The following is a 13,011-nucleotide window of genomic DNA, read 5'->3' as shown; positions in this document are numbered from 1 at the left end:
TATTTGACAATTTCTAACACAGAGAAAATCTAAGGTGCGCCTTTGAAAGGGATTCCAAAAGAGCATACATACTGAGTGTGTGTGGCACACTAGTGAGATCTAAAAATTTTTTTATTTTAAACTTGCAAGGCGTCATATAAGAAAGCCACCTTGGTATCTTGTGCTTTTAGCCTTCTAGGAGCACATGAGTAAAAAATGGGTCAAGCAGCAAGAGTAACAAGGCAGAAAGTACCGTAAATAGTTGAACTGGGTGGTTACATTGGGCGTGGGGCAATGATTTTCACCATCAAGATACATTCAGCCCTTGTCAAGACATGGTTGGCTACCATAAAGCAGACAATACAATTAATAATAAAAGCAATACTCCCTCACAAGCTGCATATACCGGTACTCATTGCTAGAAATGGGCACAGAAACTTGTCTTTGAAAAATTATGCTTTAATATTCTGATTCTTAATATTGCAGATATATGGAAAACAAAACTATTCTTTGTTTGATACTAAACAACAGTGAACTTTTCAATTGAGACCTAGCAAACTCTGATCCCTGTCTGATAAGAAAAGAAAAACACTGCTTGCAAAACCAGAGAGGCAAATATACAGAAAAGGCAGGGGATCAGAGATTTCTTTAAAAAAATAAATAAATTCCATGTATATGCAAATATCAGACTTCCTACCCAAAGCAGGAATGAATACATTCAAGGTGGTTTTAAATTAAAATTGCAGGATAGCACACGTCAAACAGCAGCCGATGCCATTATTAAAAGGCAGCAGTAGATAAAACAAAACCTTCCTCTGCATCTGCAATTAGGCATTGCATCCACAAGGCAACTACTAATCCTACTGAGCTGCACTGGATACAGTTCGGAAAGCAAATGCCTCATCAAGATTTAACCATCAACGGTTGAAGCATATACAGTACCAAAGTGGGCAACTTCCTTACACTATGAAATTGCTGTCTCTCCCTCCCGCCCTTCTCTACATGGGTAATCCCTTTCCGCCAAGTCTTTCCCAACAGATCAGAAATTCTATAGGAACTGCATTGTTAAAAAGTCAATAAAAGGCCATTTACAAAAGAATCGTCCTCCTGTGAATATTACAACCATTTCAAGGAAAATATAATGCAAAAGAGTAAGAAGCGAGAGAAATGTGGGAGTGAAGTCTCTCTCTTCTATTTTTTTTTTAAATGAATATTTATTAAATTTTCCAATTTTATATAAAGACAAAAAGAAAAAGAAAAAGAAAAATATTAAAAACAATTCAGTTTCAATAACAGTTTTTCAGTCCCATGTTTCTTTGACTTCCTCATACCTCCCCTTCTTGTTCTCTAGTTCAATTTGTTAATTCAGCAAATCCTAATCTCTTAACATTCCTTTTAAAATATCACCTTATTTTCCACTCAACTTTTTTTTTTTTAATTTAGTAACAAAAACCATTATAATCCCCATTATCTTTATCATAACAGCTGGAGACCACCAAAGTTCAGAAGTCTCTCTCTTCTAGATCAGTTACTTAAGTTCAGATGCACTATGCAAGTGGGCACATTCATGGGGCTAAAACATCTACAAGCTTTGCCAAATTTAATTAAATGGCATCGTGATTCAAATCTAATGAAACAATGTAAACTTGGTGGCCCTAATGAATCCTCCCCTCTGTGCTGACTTTTCCACTGGCTTAGTCACTTCTCCCTAAGAAGCAATAGGAAGCAAGTGGGTATCTTAATATTGCTGCAAAATTAATGATCGTAGCATCCCTCTGATGTCAATTCTCTCAACAGATTTGATGCTGGATAAGAAATCTCCCTGTCTCCATGGCTTTGTCAGAGATAAACTGCCCATCTATCACCCCTTTCCAAGAATGATCTCCCAGGCTTCAGAGGCTCTACAAAATGAAGAGTCAGATTCACAAAGATTGATGATACTGCCAGCCATGATGCAAGATTGTGGATCTAAGTGGGAATGAGAGTCCTCTCCTATTATAAGAGAGGAAAATGGACGCCCTTGGATAGTCCCATTCCTCTAAGCAGGAAGAGTCTATGACTGGCTAACTGCAAGTAAATGAAAACAAAATATGACCAAGTGTCCTCAAATAACTGCAGGAAATAACGATTCACTCTTTGGTTGCAGTCAGCATTGCCTGTGCAGATTATTAGAAAACTGAACAGTTCTCAAGCATCAATGTATAGTTCTCAAAGGTATGGGATAGTACAATGGTGATATATTTGTTGTTTTTTGTTCTGTGTCTCCCAGGAAACTTGTGCATTGCAGTTAGGGCTCAAGGCAGAACTGAGTAACTACTAGATTCTATATTCCACCAAAATGCTGGAACATCTATTTTTTGCTTCATTGTCTCAATAGGCCTGGATGATCTTACATTCTGTTTTTTACCTTGAGAAACTAAGTCACTTATATCTGCAAAATTCCAGCTCAAGACTGTTATTAAATTACAGGCTTCAGGAGCAACACCACCCCCTTCCCTCACACTGTCTTCTAATAATAATGGAAGGGTCTATTTTTTCAGCATAGGAAAGTGAGCAAATGTGAATTAATCTCTGGCTATGCCATTTTGCAGATATTAAATGCAAAGGGTAACACTTGCTGGGGCATTTTTAATGTCAGAATTCAACGACTTCTAAATTTTGGTTAAGCAGTTATTTCTTTTACATGATAATTACCTATAACATTTACTTATTTTGTACAACTCTCCTTCTTTACTACAAACAGCAATGAAATGAAAGAGAGAGAGAAAAAGAGGAAGACAAACCAACGCCAGCACCACAATATATGGCAAGCTGAGCAGAAAACAGCTATTTTTTCACACACTTGCCAATTGACATTTGGTCCCCGACTCTGGACTAGACAGTCATTTATGCATTTGATATGAAATCTAGGGATTTGTCAGTCAGTCCCCTCACTCTTCTTCTAAAATTGTATAGCTTACAAGAGTCATCCATTTAATGCAAGACAATGCACATTTCTCACAACAGACAGACTATTATTATTATTATTATTATTATTATTATTATTATTATTATTCCTCCTGTTCCCCTGACAGGACTCAAGGCAATTTAAAGATAAAAATAAGAACCATTAAAAACATTTAAACCTTGAGATATATATATATATATATAGAGAGAGAGAGAGAGAGAGAGAGAGTTTTAATTCTATCTGCTAAAACCATGCAAATAATTACAATAAAAACAGCATGGCACCAGCCCTTTCATTAAAAGCAGTCAGTTCCCAAAAGCCTGTTGGAAAGATAAGTCCCTATTGTCACTAACAGTGCTTCTTTTCTTTAAAAAATGTTTAGGGGTACTCTCATTTTGACTCAAGAAAATCACCATTTTATAGTTCAAAGCAGAGGAAATAAATACAGTAAATGGACAAAAGTACAAAGAACATGCATTACCCGCACACATTCCACACTGCTTCACACACTGATGATTCACTGTTCTAGAGAATAAACTAACAAAATTTTAGTTTCTTCTCCTGTTAAGATTCATAAAATGTTTAGGGGTATGCGCCCCCCTGCGTCCCCCCCAGAAAAAAGCACTGGTCACTAGTAGCCAGTAAATTTTGGGTGGGAAAGAGAGGGTGACATGACTAGCTGTTTTGTGCAAGTGCCTTGCTGATGCACCGAAAGAAAACAGGTGAAGGAGTTAAATTCTGTAGCACTGACTAATGGCCTGCAACCTCAATTTATGCTCACCTGGGGAGCACTTAGGGGGTGGGGTAGTGGGACTATGCTTGTGTGCAATGTGTCTTTTTCAGCAAAGGCCCAGCAAACAATCAGCTCCAATTAGTCTCCAACGCAGTCCACATAATTTATTTACCCAAACACCATCTGGCAGAGAGCAAAGCAGTCAGGGAAAGGCATGCACGCAAATACACACATACTGAGCAAATTTGCAGCTGGCTGGTTGTCCACATGCTGCTGCTGCAGCAGCAGCCTCAGTGAAGCTAGCAGTCTTATTGCTTGCCAACTCACCTGCAGCACAATGGGAAGCTGTTCTGGTGGATTGCGGTTTTCTACTCCCATCGTTAGCCATACCTGAAACGCTGTTAGCTGCTCAGCAAAGAACGGGCTGTGCTGTTGGGGAAACAATGGGCAGTGGGTCATTATAAACTATCATGAAAACTGTATGCCAACTATGCAGGAACTCCAGGTTTGCTTGTTTATGAAGTACAAAGCAGTGGGGGAAACATTTTTTTAAAAAACCTCAGCATAACATTAGCAAAAGTTTGTTCCACGCTGATTTTACAGCCTGCTGTGAACAAACTACTCGAAATCATTCGTCTACTAAAAAAAAATGGGAGGAAAATGGGAGAAAGCTCTTATATATAAGTTTTGAATGGTTAATCCGCTGTGCACATTTTCCACTTGTAACTTTGACAGGGCACAAATTCATTTCTTTTTCATGGCTATGCTTTCATATATTCAGTGCAATGGAGCCGCATTTACTGAGTCCAAGGTGAAAATGATTCAGCAACAATGAAAAATGTTTTTCTGTCTTGGCAAAGACATTCACAATTCATACATGCAGTTTTAAATTCTGTAAGATGGTGTCAAAAAAACACACACGCACAAGCAAAACTCATCTCTCCATTTTTTAAAAAAGAAAAAGATATTCACAAAATGCCTATATTCCATTTCAGTGATATAAATGTCTAAGAAATCTACTGGTTATCTTCCAGTTTTGCTACCCTTAACAATATATGGATATAAGTACAAAACTAGGTTGTAAGATATGTCTTACTAGAACTATATAGAACTTAAAGAGATCTTAAGACCTTTCTGGGGCCTCATTCGCCTACCTCCTACCTCTTTTTGCACATGCAAACTTTGATTTAATTTATTTATGTGGAGGCCTATGGTTAATACTAACATTCAATTGAAATTTTATTTATTCTTATTTGATAAAATGTGTACTGTTTATACTATTACAATCTGGATGGAGCACACAAAGCTATGCAGGCCACTCTTGGGTCCAATTTGGATATCCCCCAAAACAAGGGTGAGGAATCTTTTTGGCCTGATGGGACAGACCAAATACTTATCTCCCCACACTCATGTGGGCCAACTTTGACAGCTGGGTGGGACAATCCATATGTCAACTGACATCATAATGACACCAGGAGATTGGCACTTGCCTATGTCCCTTGTGCAACCTTCCCAAACACACTTTGAAAGTACGGTAATTTTTATTTGCGTTTTTACATAGAGTTAAAAAAGAAGAAGTAAAGAATAAAATGGGGGAAATGAAAACAAAGCCACGACAAACCAAGGACACAACAGAAAACACCTGAAGACTTCCTTTCCTCTCCTTCTCTTGTATCTTTTCTTTTCCCACTCTTCCGCATACTCTAAGTTACCAAGTTCTATTCTTCTTATTTATTATCTCCTACTTTCTCTTGTACTGCCGAATTTATTCAAGTCCTACTAATCTGTTCACTTGTTTATACTGATTTTAAAAATACTTTACAAACATTTTCCAATTCTTTTTTGTATTCTTGATCGTCTTGTTCTCTTATCTTATCTCTTATCTAGTCAGACCTGCTAACTCCGAATATTCCAATAACTCAAAGTGCCATTCCTCCTTGGTTGGCGCTACAAGCAAAATTCTGACTGCCTTATTTTTTTTTTGGTGGTGGTGGGGGACTTTTATTGTTACTTTTCTCAGAAGAAAAGCTTCTGGTTTCTTGGGAAATGTTCTCTTAAACTTTTTTTTAGTTCTTTATAAATCATTTCCCAGAATTCTTTGATTACTTTACATGACCACCACATCCTTCTACCTCTTTGCACACTTCCAGCATTTGCCTGTCTTAGCTTTAAACATTTTCACTAGTCTACTTGGAGTTAACTATCATCTGTGGATCATTTTCATGAGGTTTTCCTTCAATAAATAACACGCAGTATATTTCAGGTCTGTTTTCCATAGCTCCCCCCAATAATGCAAACTCAGTGCAAACACTCCTTGAAAGTATTGCCCAAAACCCTGTGTTCAGTTCATCCCAAGCACCAAGCACAGGGGTGGCAAAACACTCTATGCAAAATCGCTTTCAGTCAAGTTCCACCTTTACCTGCCCTTCACCTGGTATCATGTATCATGTTGGGTGTAGAGCAAGTGGGCATGGTCTGCCCAAAATGGCCTGGTGGGCCACAAGGGGAGGTCTGGATTAGGTTCCCCACCCCTGCCAAACAGCAGTCCCTGCCCCCTTACTGCATGGTGTTCTCTACTATGCAGGTAGGAAGTGCTGAGAAGAATGTCACATTACAGTTTCCATCCACCGCACTTTGATTTTTAGAGCCAGAAACAGCACTACTCCTCAAAAGGAATGGGTCTCTTCATAGAATTTGTGTGTGTGTGTGTGTGTGTGTCTCCAAGGATGCTTTGTAAAGTAAGAGGTGCCTCACTATGCCAAATGCCATGGAAGCATAATTTTTTAAATTGGGAAAACCAGCATGGAGCCCTGATAATGCTGATGAATGCCTAATTAATCTGCTTTTTCATTTGCAGAATCAGAGAGATTTATCTGCTTGAATCACTGACAGCAATGAATTGTTGTACAACTATATTTCTCTACGAGGTCTTGGGGAGAACTGAGATTAATATGCACAAGACTTGAATAAGTAACAAGATCTCAAAGTTAATCACATTTCTGCAAAGCAGGACATCACAAAACGTAGGGTATGTCCTCCCTGAATAAAATATCTACAAACTAAGTTAAAAAGCAGTTGTGCTTTTTAAATGCAGAACTGCTTACAGGGAGGACAACCAAGCAGCAAAAGGATACAAGCTGTTTATTAGAGAATTAGGGCAGGCCTATTTGCTTAGGCCACCGCAGCTTCAGTGTAAAATTTGCTCCACGTGACACCATCACATGTAGAGCGCCTAGTCATCTAGATTGTTCCTGACACAAGAAAATAAAAGTTTATATACAACCAGAAGACTTCCTTGGCAGTTATTCAAAAACTCTTCACACCAAGGGGCAAGTTTTGTTTTATTTACCGTATTGGCCTGAATATAAGCCTCACTTTTCCCCCAAATTCTGACCACGAAAAGTTAAAGTGGGGCTTAAATTTGTGACCTTACAAAAACTGGCTTTTATGGGTATTGCTGCTGCATATTACTGCATATGGTAAAACGGAACGGGTGTGAGCTCCTGCGGAATTTTAAGGGAGCAGCTTATATTCAGGTATTGTCTTTTTTTCTTTCCCCCCCCCCCTTGAATTTTAAAGGTGCAGCTTATATTCGGGTGCGGCTTATATTCGGGCCAATACAGTACTTGTATCCCACTTTTCCTCCAAGGAGCTTGTGAGAGTTCTTCCCCTCCCCATTTTATCTTCACAACAATCCCATGAAGTTAGGCTGAGAGGCTGTGACCGGCCCAAGGTCACCCACTGAGCTTCACGACCGAATGAGGATTTGACACCCCCCGCCCCGGTCTCCCGAGCCCAAATTCAATACTCTAAACACGACATCACCATGGTTCTGATGGGGAACCACACTACACGTTTTCCAAACGTATTCCACGTAGTGATCATAACACGTAGGCCAGCTGAGAATTCTTGAATGTGAAAGTGCTTAACTCCTCAAGGAGCAGCACACTGAGCTTGGGCTGGGAAAAGCAGACGATCACCCTACATTCTCAAAACAACAGTTCAGTGGAAACTTAAAAACTAATACATTTATTATGGCATAAGCTTCTGTGGAAAACACAGACTCTCACTCCTGTTCTCACACGTGGGTGGAGAGAGAGAGAGAGAGAGAGAGAGAGAGAGAGAGAGAGAGAGAGAGAGAGAGAAGCTACATTTTCTCTCAGTAATGAGCTAGCAAAAGGAGTCAGCAATTTTTTCCAGCAGGGGGCCGATCCACTGTCCCTCAGACCTTGTGGGGGGTCAGACTATATATATATTTTTTTGGGGGGGGGATGAACGAATTCCTATGCCCCACAAATAACCCAGAGATGCATTTTAAATAACACGGCACATTCTACTCATGGAAAAACATGCTGATTCCCAGACCGTCCGCAAGCCGGAATGAGAAGGCGATTAGGCCGGATCCGGCCCCTGGGCCTTAGCTTGCCTACCCACGGGCTAGCAGTTTTCAGTTGCAATTTCCAGCTGATCCTAAACCAGCTGTCATTGCCCTAGCCTTTGTGAACTTACACCCATACTTATAGTTTCTCAAAATACATATTTAAGAGCTACTGAAAAAGTTGCTGAAACAGTTGATACTGTTAAATAGTATGAAGTAATTGTCTCGGCTTTCCCACTTTCTCCTCAGCTTTCTTCTCAGAAGCAGCCTCCACAGAATCCCTGAACTGTTGTTTAAGGGCCAAGTCAGCTAACCTGGTATGCTGGTGAAAGCCAGCACAGCTGTTCCGACTAGTCCAACAGGGCTTTCCCTCCCCTCACATCTCTCCCAAATCCTCTCAGGAGGGTTGGGAGAATTCCCCGGACAGGATGGGGCGGGGGGAGAGACTGTTTTGTCTGGCAAGCAGAAATGCTTGTGCTGATGAAAATTCCTCACCTGAAAGAAGCTACTGGGTACAGCAGTGCAAGATTCCAGAGGTTCCAGGCACTTATTCAGGGTTTGATGTTTCCTTCAGAATGAGGGACAGTGGTGTCTTTCTGATATGTATTTAATGTATTTTAAATCTTTGTTGGAAGCCGCCCAGAGTGGCTGGGGAAACACAGCCAGATGGGCGGGGTACAAATAATAAATTATTATTATTAATTATTATATATGGTTTATTTACCCATATATACAACTTAAGCCTATGACAGAGGGGTTCACAGCATTAAGACCCCAAAGGGTCTTGCTTCTCCCATAGCCGCAGCCTTGGATTCCAAAAGAAATCAAGCATAGCTCTGTCTCCCAGCTGCCCAGCCTGCCAGCTTCTAGAAGCAAAGAAAGAAACACTTCATTGATTACCAGTTGCTGGAATTTGTATTGTGAGTTTGCATAATTACCCGTGTCATCACATCAATGAAATATATTAGAGATGTAGTGGTATGTTTAAATTTGCTGGAGCCCAGTCTTCAGGGTTATGTACCATGTCCTTCCTTACAAGGCAGCCTCCCAGTTCCAGAGAGCAGCTTCCACCCCATTAGTTGTCTGTTTATGATACTTTTTGGGAAGCAGGGACTTCTATTTTATTTTTTCCTTTGTGCTGGTCTACAGTCCCATAAGTAGTTTGTTTTGAGGACTAGAATGTGAACAGCAAAGGAGTAACTGTCTACATTTACCATCACACTTCATAAGAAACTGTAGGGCCCAATTTTATGATCCAGTGTGGGACAATTCATCAGAATTTGAAGGAGCTGTTTCCTGTCTCTTTGCTTCTATATGTTGAGCATTTCAAAGCATCCCATGCTCCCCGCTTCCCCCCTTAATGTACCCCACTCTTTCCCTATAATTTGAATTAGCTCCGCCTATTATTTTCCCCTAGGTATTTTCATGGAGATTGAAACTGTTCTTTGACCTTGGAAGACTTGCTATGACAATGTTTAAGAAATCCTGTGTGAGAACATTTGACATCTGAGATACTGACTCTGACGTCTGCCAGCCCAGTTACAAAACCGAATGACTAACCTTAATAATACTTAAATTCTCTCCCCCCTCGTGGCTAACGCTTGAGCCTCCATTAAACCACAATTTCTTATAGGATTACCGCTGGCTGGCAGAAGCTAACTTAGTCTGCTGCACAATAATTCCTGATAGATTGGAGAGCAAAATGTTGATTAGGAAATGGGGGTTAGGATCTAGAATGCTCAGTCATGTTCAATTCACTGTGTGTAAAAGCAATGTAATAGAAAACTAAACCCCTCAATTTTACAATACACAGAGTTTTAGGATGCAGCTGTAACGCAAAAGCTGACTAACAGCTAGAGGCCAGCAAAGGCAAGGATTTAATGGAAAGATGAACTTCTTTCCTAGTCTATGTAGACAAACAGGAAACAAATAGGAGTTGGCAAAAATGGATTAAAAATGCAATCCAGTGTTGAGCTGTTTGTTTACTTTTAAATGTCCACCGGTCCTTCAAAAGAGAAGTAAAGAGAAAAATATAAATCCTTATGCAAAGTGTGTGTGTGTGTGTGTGTGTGTGTGTGTGTGGTTCAAATCTGGTGGTTTGTTTCTTAACCACAGAGATTATTTAGTAATTGTGTAACATTATTCTGTAGTGGGTAAAGAACTGGACACAAAGGGTCCCTGATGAAAGCAATGTTCAAGAACAGACAATAAAAACTAGAAAAGTAAGAGGCAGTACTTATTCCAGATTAGCTATGAGTAATTTTTGAAATATAAGCAATGCAGATGTCACACTACAAAAGCTTCGGAAGGACATACTTCTCGTTCAGACATTACACAGCTGCTCTAACAAATCACAGTTTGTTGCATTGTGACTGAACAAGCTCAAACACTCCTTTCCCCAATCTTATCTCCTCCTCCTACTCCTCTTGCATGCCCGACTTAAGTGGAAACTTGATTTGTTAAATTACAGTTTCCAATGATGCTCACACCAACCTGGCATTCAACAACAGCAGCCACAGACCTGAGGGTGGCTGATATGACAATCACGATTCCCAAGTTGGAGGAGGGGCTGGCACATGGCACAGTCACCAACTGCCTGTGCTGTGTGCCTCTTAATATTAAAACTATTATTTAACAAACCAGAATGTTTCCTCTGATGTCAGGCATGCAAGAGGAGGAAGGAAGCGAGCCTTCACACTTACTGTCTGTTTATATGCATTTGGATACACTAATTTATTATAAAATGTTCATTTTCTGAGCAATTTCATTTATTTAAATTATCCAATATTCTCTCCAATGGTTTGACTTCGACCCCAAAGGCACACTCCTCCATTGTCTCCTGAGACAGATGGATGCCAACAACTCAAGCAAACTAAAGGTGAATGCCCTTACTTTAAAGGCCTAGTAATATTCTGAGTTATACTTGTTTGTCACACAATTAGGCAAGCCAAGTCACATTAAAACACTTGCTACTGACAAATCCAGAAGCAGCTTTTTCAAAGCTATGTTAAATAAATGATGCCCAACAAACACATTTGAACAAACAGACAAAGATCCACAGCTGTTTTTAGAGATTGTGAGGGAGAGAACACGTTTTATTCCTGTAACCAGAGTGCTACTCCCTTTCAGCCACAAAAGGCAGGAATATTATGTGCCAAGTACAGGTTGTATTGAGGAATCTTTAAGAAATGTCAAAACACTCTCCAGTAGGTTACACATTAGTTTTTCCCTCTGGTCATTAGCTTCAAGACTTTAATCATTTGTATAGGAATAATTCATTTTTATGGCCGTAGATGGTTGCTGTCATTGCGAGAGAACTTGACTGCAATTTTTTTCCACTCCAATAAATTTCTATTGGGCTCTCATCCAGTCAGTGTAATATATCTAGATACATTTGTCCAAAAAGCTCAGTATTGCAATAGCCACCAAGATGGAGCTTATCACACATACATCACTGCCTTGCCTGTAGGTGGCTGCCCACCTCAGTGTTCTAGAAACTGAAACAGACTGAGAAATCATTTTCACCCCTTCAGCATTCATAGAGTCCTTTGTTCTATAGTAATCTATTTCTATGGGCCTTCTTCACACCTACCTTTATACTATCAGACACATTCACAGCTCTGACAGTCTTCCTGGCCTGCTGCTAAGACTGAGTCACCCACTCTCCTAAACTCCGGAATGATTTCCCTTATTATACTACCTTCGTTATTATTCCCGACCCAATAGACAAAGGCCTCGGGTCTTACATATTACAGCATTCTGCAGGTGATGCCAACCATTATTGACATTTCTCTCTCAAATACATTTCTTGCTGTGTCAACAGTAATATAGATATAGCATGGTCAAATGACTCAATAAATTACGCATTCCTACCCACCAAAGATAGCCACAGACAAACATTGGCAAACTGCCATCTCATCAAATGGGGGGGAAAGTTCTTCTCATGATGCTTGCCTGGTGACAAATGCACCTTCCTCTTGACATGAATATGCCCACTGCTCAATTATCTAAAGATCAACCACAACAGTCCATCTGACAAGAAGAAAGAAGTGATGAGAGTGTATTTGCAGGTGCTTATGTTGTAGAGCTCTGAAATACAGCTTTACCACTTCAGACTGCATGTGAAAAAAATACTTGTTTAGAGCCTCATACTAAAATCTCCCTTTGTGTGGAAAGGTGTACATACCAACATCACATAGACAGAAATGTTGACTGGGAAATAATTCCAAATAAGCAAGTCTCCACATAAATTCTGAGGTGGTAGTGCCATGTGAAAGGAATGAATACAGTGGTACCTCAGATTACAGATGCTTCAGGTTACAGATGCTTCAGGTTACAGACTCCGCTAACCCAGAAATAGTACCTCGGGTTAAGAAATTTGCTTCAGAATGAGAACAAAAATCGTGCGGTGGTGGCGCGGCGGCAGCGGGAGGCCCCATTAGCTAAAGTGGTACTTCAGGTTAAGAACGGACCTCCAGAATGAATTAAGTTCTTAACCCGAGGTACCACTGTATGTGAGATAATTTTTTGTGAATTGAATATCTAGCTATAACAATTGTGTGAGTTTGGGGCCAATTCAGTTTCGCTAAAGTATTCAATTAAAGAATTTGCATAATACGTTATTTCAGCATTTGGAAACTGGCAAGATCTAAATAGCAACCACAGTTTAGGGTGACACCAAGCATGGTGGACTAATATCCTACTTCTCTATAATGAGTCCCCTTATGGCACTCTTCAGTCAAGTTCTAATAGCGGAACTGGGCTCAGAGAAAAGAGCTGAGGAGGAGTGACTATAGCAGGTTTCCTCAAACTCGGCCCTCCAGATGATCCCATGATCCCTAGCCAGTGGGACAAGTGGTCAGGGATGATGGGAATTGTAGTCTCAAAAACATCTGGGGGGGCTGGGTTTGAGGAAGCCTGGACTATAGGACTATAGGCTCTCTTCACTTTTGCTTTTAAAACAGACCCCCTCCC

The 13,011-nt window shown here is 40.1% G+C and overlaps 1 protein-coding gene across 2 annotated transcripts in view; it reads right to left on the bottom strand.

Moving 5' to 3' along the window:
- RPTOR (regulatory associated protein of MTOR complex 1) overlaps positions 1-13,011 on the bottom strand; it is a 304,516-nt gene that overhangs the window by 93,902 nt on the left and 197,603 nt on the right. For both annotated transcript variants that reach the window (XM_083598574.1, XM_083598575.1), the window contains exon 11: positions 3,987-4,088. In XM_083598574.1, coding sequence (XP_083454700.1) covers positions 3,987-4,088 — 102 coding nt within the window. The remainder of the gene's footprint in view (positions 1-3,986; positions 4,089-13,011) is intronic.

Source organism: Podarcis filfolensis (genome assembly GCF_964270895.1).
Source record: "Podarcis filfolensis genome assembly, chromosome: 2".
NCBI classification, from domain to species: Eukaryota; Metazoa; Chordata; class Lepidosauria; order Squamata; family Lacertidae; genus Podarcis; species Podarcis filfolensis.
The sequence above is the reverse complement of the archived record's forward strand: the minus strand, read 5'-3'. Positions and strand labels throughout refer to the sequence as shown.